This window comes from Falco cherrug, chromosome 3 (assembly GCF_023634085.1).
Source record: "Falco cherrug isolate bFalChe1 chromosome 3, bFalChe1.pri, whole genome shotgun sequence".
Taxonomy (NCBI): Eukaryota; Metazoa; Chordata; class Aves; order Falconiformes; family Falconidae; genus Falco; species Falco cherrug.
In genome coordinates this window covers 13,020,103-13,034,428 of record NC_073699.1, presented here as the reverse complement: position 1 = coordinate 13,034,428, position 14,326 = coordinate 13,020,103, and the positions used below count along the sequence as shown (strand labels likewise).

Genomic DNA, 14,326 nt, shown 5'->3' with positions numbered 1-14,326 from the left:
GAAATGGTTTTCTAGTCTTTCTTCAAATCTTGTTTCACCTGGCCTTAACACCGTTCTGCCACCAGCTCACCAGTTATTTAGCTCTTAATTAGTGGTCTGTTTAAAATGTTCTTTTTTCCACCAAAACAGCTTCCACAGTATTTGAATAGATCATCTCTTCTCTGAGACTAACTTGATACTGTCATTTGTGAGAGTCTAGTCATTTGTCACTCATTCTTAGCACCAGTAGCACCTTAGCAACTCTCCAGAAATGTCATTAGAACTAGGAAAATGGCCTTCATGCCGTTCTTCCTAACACTTAGCATACCAACAGATTCAGAGATATGACTGGACCTGAAAAATATACAGATTGATGAAACTGCAGGTGGGGAGTGATTACTGAAGGGAAATGTGCTGGTAAGCAAATCAGAGGGGGATTAAGCCTCAATTTTAATCACAATGTTTATAAATAGAGGGATAAAGAAAAACCAACTACCATTTTCAAAAACGGGATGGATACAAAGCTAATTTCCCTTTACCAAAAATTTTGTCAATGGAAGAATTGGAAGGCAGAGTACAGTTGAACACAGAAAATTGTCTCTTGAGCCTCTGTGGAATGTCATTGCGACCTCCCCCAGGGTGGATCATGGCAGCCAAAAACTGAATGTCCACAATGTTGGTAAATTCACCAGGCTTTTCCAGGTTATACAGTCCATTCTGTTCCATCAGCTGCCTAACTATCTCATTAGTGACCTGTAAAATAACCAGATATTATGTAACAGGATATCATACACACAACTAAATGAAATACAAAGCAAATTATTGAAATTATATTTAAGCAGTACTTGAACTACTTCTTGTAGTCAGTATATTTATTTTCAATTAATTCATGACAATATTAAACTAGATGGGTTCTTTAAAAAGACTGTTTAAAAATCAAACACTGCATAACAAATTTACCCCTTACTGCCTGACTGAGAAGAGAAGCCAGTTTACAAGTGTATCAAGGAAAGAAAGAAAATATTTTTTTCCTTCTTTTTTTCCTCCTTTACAAACTAACCTGATCTCCCCATTCATTTATTATGGGCATATTCACATCATCAATGAAGATTGTCATCTTTTTGCCTGCAGGCGGACCGTAAGTTGTGCCCATGCGCTTGTCCACATAACTTTCTATCGTACGCTGTTAAAAAGCAATTATTAGCATAGTTACAAAGAGCCCTTCCTTTCACACAATTCAATCATTTAAACATATTGATGGCTTTGTTGCACAGAATTTTAATAAGGAAGATTTAGCCAACACATCTGCTGGAGGTAATTGCACTAGTTCAACTACAACGTCTGAAATTTCATGCTATACAGCATTAGTCAGCATCAGATACAATAAATGTCTACTGTAGACAACCATGACTAAACAGTTTCATAATTTTGAAACCATTTCAAACTGATTCTTCATCTTATTCATTTATCAGCATAATTGATGATTACTAGCAATAAAGATTAAACTAATAACCTGTCAGATCTGAAAGATGTGATTCTTGAAGACCTTACCAGCAGACATTAATGTACTTCATAAAAGCATACGGCAATAATTAAACTCACATACATAAATAGATTTGACAAAATAACTTTGTTTAATAGTAGACTTACCACTGCTTTTCTTCCCACCATCTTTCCATTGCCCTGTTCTTTTTATGGTCCAGTTTTTACTTATAATATACCTAGTGAAAGTTCACTTAACCATGCAGATTCTTTAGTGCAAATACAAATATCTGCATTCTTATATTGTGCCTAGGCTCCTGCACAGTAGCCTGGAAAGCCTTTTTACACAAGTGGCATCAGTTAGACCAAGATTTTAGAAAGTCAGAGTAATGTAAAAGCACACATGTCATAACAGATAATGCTTTGGTCTAGTTTGTTGTCAGAGACTTGACTGTTAGACTTGCACATCTATTTCAGATGTCTTGATCATCAACAGACTATCATCTATCATCAATAAACAACATCTATTTTATAAAAATAATTACAAAAATAGATGTACCGCCACTACTTCTTGTTTCTATAGCCCAATCAATAGAAGGAAAAATACTAAGGAAAATAAGACCAAAATTACACACTTGTATATTAAAAATGTTGATAGTTTCTGCTATGCTATAGAACCAGGTGACAGATGATGCATCAAGCTTACAGACAGCACTTATGTTTACAGCACAGACAGTGCTTCAGCTCGGCATACCAAACCACATTAAAAATATTTCCCATATATATTGCCAGCAGGTTACAGAAACTTGAAATAATTCAAAGTAGCTCAGTACAAATTTGGACAGACAGTGTAGGTCAGGTTTTAAGTATTCATACTTCTATTTAGAGCAGCTGCACTGCATGTGATGCTTTTTAAACAAGTAATTTAATTTACTGAAATTTAAAAGGTAGACAGCACACTTTTTATGACAGATTGTTGTGGGTAACACTTATTTTACTCATGGCTTTTAGTGAAATCTGAGGGAAGTCGCTGACAGCTCTACTCAGTTAATGAGTTTGACATAAAAATTAAATGTGATGAAGCAAATAATATGCATGGTATTGTAACAGTCCAAGAACAGCTCAATAACTACCAAAGAAGTTGAAGGGAACATGGTTTTTACAGAAGTCTTTTGTCATGTGTTAGGACACTTAGTCCTTCTGAGCAGGTGCTTTTTAGTTTCTGTACTCATTTTCAATTAAATAAACCACTTTCAGAAGCATCTTAATGGCAAATTCTCAGAGCAATCTCAGAATCCAGTCACATTGTATTAGAAAGTGAATCACTACTATACCTGGAAAATTAATGGAGTAGTTGCAGATGAAAAATTCAAACTCTTAGCCATATGGCTTTCTGGATTGTATTTTGACATAAAAACTTTGATGATAACAGTCTTTGCAGCTCCTTGCTCTCCAATTAATAGGACAGCCTAGACAATGACAACGTATGAAATAAGATGAAACACAAGAGGCGTTTTGGAAAAGCCTAAGCAATCCCATTTAGCTTTTAAACAGAAATGAAACTAGAAAAATTTATGTAAAGGGAATTCTCAACTAGGGATGTGTGGAAGCAAAACAGTTACTGTCAGACTTTTGCAGGCCTCACAAGTTAAAAATATTCGCAGCTAATGGTCATGTCAGTCAACACAATTTAACTAACAAAGGAATGGATTATTCTTAAAAGGAGCTGATTATTTGAAAAAGGGTGTACCATTTAGGGGTTCAGTATCTAAAAGATTTCAGTTGCTGTTGTTATGTACCATATCCTGCTAATCTGACAGTTTTGGTGAAGAACAGGTTGCATAACTTAAAGGTACATAAGCTCCCTAACTGCCCGATGTGGGCAGAGTTCATATTAGCAGAGTCTAGCATTTCACTGGTCTGTGTGCTGCCCCCTCTCCAACAGCTACGCGAAAAAATTGTTTCTATTCTGACCTGATCTCAGCTGTAATTACACTTATCTGCACTACAGAAAGGACGGGTGAGGGGAAGACCAAAAAGATCTAGAAGCAGTGAGTTTACATGAATGAATGTAGCTCCTGGAAATACTATTTTATATTAAAAAAATGAAGTTCTTCCTTTTCAATAACATAATAATAGTTCACGAATGACAGTGTACTGTATGACAGTGTAATGTCAGCACTATTTAGATGTGAAATACAGAAAAGTACCTTGCCCTGCTTCGCGATGGTTTTAATAAGGAAATCCATTCTTACATTGTCAACATTAGGCACAAAAATGGAGCTGTACTCTGGAGTGCTGCTACTGGGATATACATACTCTTCAACACGTGTATTCCAGTGCATCCACTTACCTAATAAGAAAGAAATGAAGTTAATGTTTTAGAAATACAAGGCACTGTCATTTATTTTCCACTATGCTCACTCATCTGTCAGTGACTCTGTGTCATATACAGTAATTCCACTCTGTAAATTCAGACCAAAATTATAGAATCATAAATTCATAGAATCTCTCAAGTTGGATCTAAGAGGCTTACTCTTTCCTACATAAATTATGACAAGGACAAGGCTTGTCTATTTTTGTTCACTTGACAATTAATCGGCACAAAGTCCAGGCAGCTTTCTGTAGCAATATATCCACATTCTGATTTCTCACAGGAAACAGGGAAAAAGCCTTACACAAGTAAAGCACAGCTGTAAAAAAACCCTTCTTTTGTGTTCCTTAGGAAGCTACAAAAAATATCTGAATTAATTCTGCAAAAGAAACTATTTTAAAATTACTTTTAAGTTTTACCCCATACCACCCAGCTGTGTTACTAACCGTCCGATGACACATAATAATCAAACATGGTATCTTCACTGCCTTCTGGGATACAGGGAAGATCAAGTTTTATTGTTGCATGGTTTCGAAGCCAGTGCTCCATTTTGCATCTGTCTTCCAGTTCTAGTAATGCTCCTACACTCCACATAAGGGAGAAGATGTACAGCCTTTCCAAGTATTTTGGAGCCAATTCCCCTCCTTGCTCCTGAAGGATTAAGTTAGGTTTTTATTTTCAATAGCTGGAAAATTCTACTTGATAATCATTAGTAACATCAGATTAAAAGCCTTCAGTCATATTTACTGGTGTCTTTGTCAATTAATAGACTGAAACGCTATCAAGTAGACCACAAAATAAAGAAAAGCACCCTGTAAACATCACTTTTAGTCAACCATTACAGCATGTGATCTGTTTAAGTTCTGGTTTATAATGTGATAATGATCCACCCAAAAAAAAACAGAAGGAAAACTGCTGTCTGATGCATGCTACATGTCAGTACTCAACATCAAATCCAAATGTGAAAAAGGGCACATCCTAGCTATTATTTTCTAAAGAAAAAGAAAGTATTCCTTACCAACCTGCATCTTCATTTATATTCCAAGTCATCAAAGAATCTCCTCTCTACTTAACCTCATAACTTTACATTATCTCCATTAGACTAAGTAAATATTAAAAAAAACCCGACAGTACCTTAGGTGGGATAAGGCCCTGCAGCATATTAATGCTCTGCATAATCACAAAGGCTTCCAACATCTCAGTCTTGCACTGCAGAGACTGAATGGTGAAACGGTATAAGTCTGGGAATGATGAAGAATACAGCTGACGTAGAATTTCAGCTTCTTGGAAGGAACATCTTTTCAAAAATCCCTGTTAAAAAGCATGGTGAGAAAATAAATCTGATTCCCAATGCAAGTGTCAGCAAATTCTAAATGTCCAGTGAGCATGGAAAGTTGATTTCTTTTTGGGGGAGGCTCAGATTCCCTGCCTGTTGGGCAGGGTTTGGCTAGCAGAAAGTCAAACTTTACCCAAGTATGCATAATTCCTACTGGATATTAATCAGGGACACTGAAATAAAAAAGCACTTCAAAATTTTCAACAGCACAAAACCCGTTCTTTTCAAATATTTTTAATCACAATGGCTGTTTAAGGTATACAACAAATTTTCAAACAAACATCTTATGTACTGAACACAAGTTTGATTTATTTTGCACAATGTTAGTCCCTAGCAGTGATATAGGGTACCCCAGGGTAGTTGCAGAAAATATCAATATTTCAGGGGTGGTGTAAGGGACAAGGCCCAAGTGACTGTACTGTGGGCCTGGGCAACACCCCAGGAGAAGGCTCCAGAGGCAGCAACAGGCAATATAGGGCTTAAGAATAAAAAAAAAAAATCAGAAATCAGCTTTTTCTTACTGCTATTGTCTCCATTGCTTTCTTAAAGGGCAGAAAACTGGAATTAAACACTGAAAGTTTTGTTGAAAGCTATTACTACAGAACATTAGGTAGATTCTTGGGAGCTCTTACATTTCATCTTTACCAAGATATTTGCTACATTAAAAAATAACATAATAGGCTTAAGTCTCTAAATGCATCCTTCACTATAACATTACCAGCACTCACTCAAGATAAGGATTTTTTTTTTCCTGGTTTTTGGAAGATCATCGATGACATAAACAAGAAAAAAACCTCACTTTATAAATCACTTTGAAATTTGGATATGTTATATACTCTTCTTCTTCCCCAAACACACTTACAATATGTTATGCTTTTCTAAATTATTAATTCCATGCCAGAGGGAAAGCAACCATTGCTTGGTTCTTCATTTTACTTGTAGAAATGTTAACAGACAACCAAGGAAGAACATAATTTTTAAAATTACAGAAATTGATGCTGCATTGACTTTATTTCTGGTTCTAAATCTCAACTGCAATTAATGTAAAGAAATATCAAGATAAATTATATTTTCTTTAGGATTTCTAGATTCCTAAATCATCCTGTTTACACTTTCTTCCTCCTTGGTCTTAAGCTGTACTAGGGGCTGCCAGGTAGTTAGTATTTTGACAACCAAGTTGTTCTTCAATTGCTTAAAATACCTTGAATTACAAATTTGCCCCAAAGTAAAATATCTCTGGTTTTAAGAGTGTGATATATTGACTATGTTCCCGAGGAAATTACATTATTCGCTACTGTATAAATTACCAGAAGCATTGATATATTAAATACTGTCTTATAAGTTTTCAGAGTGTAAAAGCTATTCCATAGCAAAAATCACAAAATCAGGTCCTGAAGTAACAGCAGCAAAGTGCTGAATTAGAAACCAGTAAAACTTTCAATACATATACAATCACTTAGCTAGAGTACCTCAAGGATAGGGCTCCAGGTGAGAACGGATGAACTCATGAATACCATCCCATTCCTTGAAACTGTTGCTGGAGAAGCATTATCAATATTATGAGGTTCAAAGACTATTTTGCAATTTGGTGCCATAGGTATTCGATCTCCATTTGCTAGTGTTAGAGTTCTGTTATCATCCAAGACAGAATTAAGATTCTCAATCCAAATAGCATCAACTGGACCATCCAGAACTATCCAGATGTGGTCACCTATAATCCAAAATAACATATAAAGATGCCTAAGGAACAGTTTCTTCTCTTCGCAAACAAATTTTGAACTAATTCTGAAATCACACACACACTCACAGAGCTAGAATCTCAGCTTTTAATACAATTACCATTTCCATCACTCAATTTCAGTGAAGTACTTCATTTTGTCAGCTATTGATAATAATTATCCATTGCTCAGTATATAAAGTGTGATCAGCATAAGTCATCAGTTCTTAATAGTCTGAAAAAGCTTTATGGATCTAATCTTCAACATAGTAATAAATCAGGTTTATTTCAACTTACATAAAACAAGATGAAGAAGATAGAAACTATAGATCTATTTAAAACCACCATTCATTTGTTTCCAAAGAGTTTATGTAAATGTAGTGAGATTAAATGAAAGGAACACTTGAAAAATCACTCTTTCAAATAGCATGCTCACTTTCACAAGTAAAAGAGGTCCATTAGGGGAAGATTCTTCTTGTCCATTCTCCTGCTTGTAAACTTGATCCAGCTCCCTTTGAAGTTCTTTCTAGCTCTTTCCATTTAGTAACAGAAATTTATTTTAAAGCCTGCCTCTGTTTCCTAGGAGAGTCTGGGTCTGTCCCTTGGGTACTGAGCAATAAGCCCTAGCTGCAAAGAGATCTCCCCTTAGCTTCTGGCTCCCATCCCTTTGGGAGTAGCCAGCCCTGCTGTGTGCATTGCTAGATAGCCCTTTAGTCAGAGATGGTCCCACTCTCATCTCCTTTCAGAGTCCTTACTATCTACACCTAGGTGGCCTGGTGCATTGCTAGTTATGAGCCAAGAAGGTTTCAGATGAGCAACTTTCTCACCTCTAGGGCAGAGTTCTATATTTAGAGTTTTTTCATAGCTACAATGCAGGTATCTCAGGCATGAGATGGTCTAGAGTTCACTTCACAAAGTGACATTAGAGAAGTGTTGCAAACAGTGAATCTGAGGAAGTCATGTGACTGTGCTAGTTTGTATTTCATGTGGAGGAGAAAAATACAAAAAACAACAGTTAATGCTATGCTACGTTCACAAGGGTGCTACATTTCTAGATTTGAAACAAAATCAACCAAGGTAAATTCAAAAGTATTTTCTTTTTTAAAAGCATCTGTAACCTTAAACACTTAAGAATTTTTGTATGAAAATTGATAGTGTCAAAAAATTGCTGCACTGCCAAAAAAAAAGTCCTTTTTTTCTTTTTCTTTTTTTCTCCCTTTAGTCCTTAAGGCCTAATGATAAGGTCACATATAATATGCAGAGAAAACAAGGAAGAACCTATCTAGCATCGAACTGTCATGGCCTCTCTTTTAGTTAATATAGCAGTCTAAGAATATATGCCAGCATTATTTTAGGCAGAAATTGGTTGCCTAAATAGAATTTAGTGCCATTTGAGATGGACTATAAGTATGTGCAGGACTCACATGTATGACACAAGCATGATTCACACCCTTGTAGTAGAGCAGCTGGAGACCAGGTAGAAATCCTGACAGCACCAAAATTTTTTATAGTGTAGTAGTGTTGGAGGAGCTGACTCTTACCTTCCACTTTTCCTCCATAGAAGGGCCAATCATTTGAAAGAGAAGGATCAGCAAATTCAGTGAAGTAGTATTTGCTACACTACACAGTTTGAACACAAAGCATTTAGCACAGAGACTATACAATAGACAGAATTCTTGCAGCAATATGCCAAAGTTTCCTTGTAAGTAAAAAAAAAATAAAATAAAGTCTGCTAATGTTGTTTGCAGTGATGTTCTGCAGCTTGTTTTTGTTTTGGAGGGTATTTTTTTTCACTATACCTTTTTTGGCTCTTAGTGTTTTTCTCCAGAGTGCTGAAAATATTCCATCTGTCCAATCATTTGTTGCCACATCAAGACAACCAAACATTTGTGGAGCTGTTATAGCTTTAGGATTCATTCTCATTTCACGATGTGGCTGTCCACAATCTATGAAGGCAGATCATCAGTTAGTTTTGGTATTTCTTTTCAACAGTCAGAGAACTGACAAATTCAAAATTGTTACACCCAAATTTATGTTTTAATATGCTCTCACCATTATAAAAAGTTGGGTATTTACATGGAAAACATACCTTTTGCTATACATCAGTATTTGTTAGTTTGAACCAACAAAATCTAAAATAGAAGAAAGTCCTGAAACTTTTGAAAGTACAATTCACGTTTCACAGATTAATTGGGAACAGAAGAGCAGAAAGATGAAATTTATTCAAGGTTTAGTTTAGTATTTTGAAGGTTTATCAAACAACAGAGCTTTAAAGCCTTGGATGCACTTTTTTTTTTAAATCCAATGACAAAACACCAGACAGATGCTTCACATGATTGTGTTCTTTTTTTCCCCTGTTGTGCACTTGCATACATCTTGGAATAGGCAAAGTATATGATATTGGTATATCCCTGTGAAGTCTCTTAGGCAGCTAAATTCTATCTAGCCATATAATGATCATATAACCTTTAAGTCTTCCTCACTAACAACAGCTTAAAAACTCCTATGCCAGACATCTTTAGAAAACCCAATATTAAAACTTAATCAGGAGGCAGTAATATGGTGTTGAAAGAAGGAGCTAAAAAAATGGCTTATCTTAAAATCTTACTCATAATCAAAGTTTATTAACATGTAACTTAGAAGCCTGGCAAACCATGTAGTTTCACTTTTCATGAGGTTATGTAGAAGATCAGCTTGGAATTGGTATTGCAGCAGCTTTATCTTAGTAGTAGTACACATCTCAGTGCTATAGAAATATAGGAAAATAGTATAACACAACTATCTGTTCTTTCTACTTTTTTTTCCTAAATGGAACAGCCATTTATACTGCAAAGTAGAGCTTACAGTGTTTCTTAAGCACAGTAAGGTACCGCAGGGATGAGAGCCTGCTTGAACTATTTATTACAGAAACTATTTATTTCTGGAAAATTGTATAAGCAGCCTACTGAAGCCTGTGACAAGTTTACCTCAAAAGGTATGTTTTTTCTCCAACAGCTATGAGCTTTTAGCTTAATAAGATCAAACAGAAGTTCTTCTACTAACATTTTCGTCTAGAAGTACCAGGGACAAAAACACACACTCCTCAAGGCTCCAGCCACGGCACAAAATTAATACCCTTGAAGACTTTGTCACTGCCTAAACGAGGCGCTATCTCCTAGGAGCAACAAATTATAGAAGCAGCTATTTTATACTGCAAGACCCTGTCTTGTGAATTTTGTTCAAAAAGGACTAAACACTTATGATTAGAGGAAGGTTTCATCGTTATCTCAATGAAATGTGGGAGATGCTTTAATCACTTGTCTGAGCTGTCTACCCAGACAGTACCCCTTTCTCAGCCTTTCTAGAATAAGGACTTCTGATATAAGTATCAAAATATAGCAATAAGACAGGTATTATTTGACTTTGTCAATCATTTTTAAGCTTTTAATATACTACCATACTAATTAGCATCACAACACATAAACTGATTCTTCTAGTAATATATTATCATAGTGAAGTAACCGAGGCTTTCTCTGAAGAAACAATGTGGTTTAAAGTTTATAATATAACAGTTTAACAACAGTTTACAATAAAAATACTCACATACCTGTCATGGCTTTCATTAAAGTGTGAATGCAAACAGTTTTTCCTGCACCACTAGGTCCTAGTGTCATCAATCCATGCCTTACTCTCTGGGTTTCAAAAAGTTGGATGATTTTCAGTTTCCAAGGAGGATGACAAACAAGTCCAGCTTCCTCCACCTATAGACCCGTGATGGAAAACCAAATTACTGTTATTTTAGTGTACAAGATATTTTGATGTTTTTTTTTTTAAAAAAACACAACTATCATCAGGAGACTATTTGTCAAGGTTTTCTGTATATAAAACACTGGAAAGAGAAGGGATATTTGATATTTAAATATGTATTCAGAAGAAAAAAGATAACCATAAGATCTTATGGTTAAAAAATAATTTTAAGGAAAAGCCAATAATTTTAGAAACACTCTTGCTAGCAATGTCTTTCACAGCCTCACAGCATTTTCACTTGCCTCTCAGAACAGTTGCCTTTTTATTACAAAGACTTGTGTTTCTAAATGCTTGTAATAGCACAAAAGTTTTCCTGTAAAACATTTTGTTAAATATTTCTCTGTATACAGTCTTTTGAGTAACTTCCTAATAACATCCTTCTAAAACAAGACAAGACATGATGTTTTAGTATCAAATATCATATGCATGTTTACTACTTTTTACTAGTTTCAAGCTTAAAGAAATTATCTCACTGTAATGGTATTTCTGTTGTTTGTGAAAGTGACTCAGCTGGAAGTGAACAAGAAAGTTTTTAGCCAATAGAGAAAAGCTAGAACTATTTCTTAAGGATTCATAGCACACTGTATGTTTTTGACAGTAAAAAAAAAATAAAAATCTAAAAACTCAAGACCATGTTATAAAAGTGAAGCCCTCAAAATAATAATTTTATCTTCATTCAAGTATCATTTCTGTTTTTAAAGTATGTTCCACAAAAAATGTCAGAAAGTATTGTCAGTAAAAAGAGGACTAACTTTTTACTGATAAGATAAAACTCGGCTTTCACAATTACTGTCAGTCAGTTAGAACCATGGAACTGTCACAACTACTTGCTATTTTACTTGCATATTGAAGTTCATGTCAGTTCAATTTATTTGTCTTGCTCTGCTAGGAAGCCAAGAACAGAAGGCAGCACAAGATGAATCCATCAACAGCAATCATGAAGTATATGTTGCCAACAACTCCTCATTGCCATGAACACCACTGTTGAAGTAATGGAGTTTGCAAAGCGCAACAAAGACATCAGATGCACCATGTTCATGGATACATGGTAAAATTCTGTTATCATTTAGATCTTAACAGCTCTCGTAGTTGACACAAAACCAGCCAATCTGTCTTTCTTTCCAGTATAGAATATAGCTTTCTGACTTGTTTCCAGAGACCACATACATACAGTAATATATCCAGAATCCAATAATGCACATATCTGTGTGCACAGAACATATCTGAACTGATTTCTTTCTTCACATAAAACAAGATGGTCATGTTAGCTATTTCTTCACTTTAATTCAATGGAGACTTGTCTTAATTTCTAACACTCATGGATTCTATAATAATCTTGTAGACTAGGCATTTCCCTTTTTGAAAAAGAAGCATGTTCACAAGCAGGCTTGACATGTCCTCAAAAGATCTTCTGTTAACAGTTGTACGTATGTACTGGATCTTGTTGGAATGGAGTTAATTTTCTTCACAGTAGTCCATATGGTGTCATGTGATTTGTGATCACAAGTGTTGATAACACAAAAGTCTTGATTTTTGCTGCACTGTGCTCACACAGCATCAAGGCCTTCTCTCTTTCTCACACCACCCTGTCAGCAAGTAGGCCAGGGGTGGGTAAGAGATTGGGAAGGAATACAGGTGGGACAGCTGGCTGACTGACCCAAGGAATACTCCATACCATAGAATCATAGAATAGCTTGGGCCAGAAGGGAGCTTTAAAGGTCATCTAGGCTTAAAGGTCATCAGCCCCCCGTGTGGTGACAACATCGTTCTCAGCAATAAAATTGGGGAGATGTTTCTCCAAAGTAGCCATTGCTCAGAGACTGGTGGGCACCAGTCTGCTGGTGGTGAGCAACTGCTTTTGCATCACTTGTTTCTTTTTCTTTTTTTTTCTTCATTTATTAAACTGTCTTGATCTAGACCCATGAGCTTTTTCCCCTCTCTTTTCCCCTTCTGAATCTCTCCCACAGCACACTGGGGGAAAGTGAATAAGTGACTGGGGGCTGGCTTAGCTGCCAGCTGGGGTCAACCCACCACAACATGTAAACATAGAAAACCACTTTAATTCAAGTAACAATTTCTTCATTATGGTATTTTTCCAAGAACTCCTGCCTCCCTTCCCTAACAGAAATAGTCCTCTTAAACTTGATTCTGTCCTAACCTGGCAGAGCTCAGAGAGTTGTGAACAATGGAGCAGAGTGTAGAAGGAGGCCTGTAGCTAGCAGGGTTCCCCAGGGGTCAGTACTGGATCCAGTCCTGTTCAACTTATTCAGCAATGACCTGGGTGAAGGGACAGAGCGTACCCTCTGCAAGTCTGATGATGTGTGTCTGATGACACACCAGAAGGCTGCTCTGTCATTCAGCCAGACCTGGGCAGGCTGGAGAGTTTGGCAGAGAGGAAACTAATGAAGCTCCACAAAGGCAAGTGTAGGGTCCTGCACCTAAGGAGGAACAACCCCATGTACCAGTACAGGCTGGGGCTGACCTGCTGGAAGGCAGCTCTGGGGTGAAGGACCAGGGAGTGCTGGTGGACAGCAATTTGCCTATGAGCCAGCAGTGTGCCCTGGTGGCTAAGAAGGCCAATGGGATCCTGGGCTGCATCAGAAGGAGCGTGACCAGCAGGTCAAGGGAGGTGATCCTGCCCCTCTGCTCTGCCCTGGTGAGGCCGCATCTGGAGTGCTGTGTCCAGTTCTAGGCTCCCCAGTTCAAGAGAGACAGGGAGCTACTGGAGAGGGTCTTTGTAGCGGAGGTCTACAAAGGTGATTAGGGGACTGGAACATCTCCCTTACGAGGAATGGCTGAGAGAGCTGGGCCTGTTTAGCCTGGAGAAGAGAAGATGGAGAGGGGATCTTATCGATGCCTACAAATATCTTAAGAGTGAGTGTTGAAAGGATGGTCCCAGACTCTTTTCAGTAGTACCCAGTGACAGGACAAGCGGCAAAGGACACAAACTGACTTCTGAATGTGAAGAAGAACTTCTTTACCTTGAGGGTGACTCCTTCTGTGGAGACTCAAAACCTGCCTGGATGCAACTCTGTGCAACTTGCTCTAGGAGAACCTGCTTTACCAGGGGGGTTGTACTAGATGATCTCCAGAGGTCACTTCCAACCCTGACCATTCTGTGATTCTGTGAATCTAAGCTAGCTGTTTTCATTGTACTGAATCACTATAGCTTTGAAAACACAGCAGAGAGATCCATTCAATAAAACCTCAATTTACTTACAAGACAAACAGGATGGCCTACTATTTCTAGTTTCTCCAGATTTTAAGTTCTAACAATATGAGAAAAATATGCCTAAATAAGCTAGCAAAATTTCCAAACACTGTCCTAGCACCAAAAAGGCACAACGGGATCCCTAAGTTCTGAAATTTTGATAAATTTTGTTTTGCATAAGATCATCACAGTGCCTAAAGCTCTTCAAGTTTCAAAGCCTGCTTCGGTATAGGCTGACATTACACCCTACTTAGAAGCAAATGATAATGGTTGTTAAAATGGTTGACACTTTCTGTGACTGGCTTCACAGATCACCAACAGTAGAGCTATGAAGAACACGTTATGAAGACCTCTTTTTAACTTAGTAGGAAATGACAAATTAAAGCATGAAATTCAAGTTCTTCATAGTTTCTCCTAAGAAAAGCTTAATTTGTGAACCCT

General features: G+C 36.9%; 1 protein-coding gene across 1 annotated transcript in view; it reads right to left on the bottom strand.

Moving 5' to 3' along the window:
• DNAH5 (dynein axonemal heavy chain 5) overlaps positions 1 to 14,326 on the bottom strand; it is a 120,167-nt gene that overhangs the window by 48,927 nt on the left and 56,914 nt on the right. Inside the window, 9 exon segments of the mRNA XM_027813011.2 lie at positions 519 to 732; positions 1,040 to 1,162; positions 2,796 to 2,930; positions 3,672 to 3,814; positions 4,282 to 4,486; positions 4,970 to 5,146; positions 6,641 to 6,882; positions 8,688 to 8,834; positions 10,475 to 10,628. Of these exon segments, the coding sequence (XP_027668812.2) occupies positions 519 to 732; positions 1,040 to 1,162; positions 2,796 to 2,930; positions 3,672 to 3,814; positions 4,282 to 4,486; positions 4,970 to 5,146; positions 6,641 to 6,882; positions 8,688 to 8,834; positions 10,475 to 10,628 (1,540 nt within the window).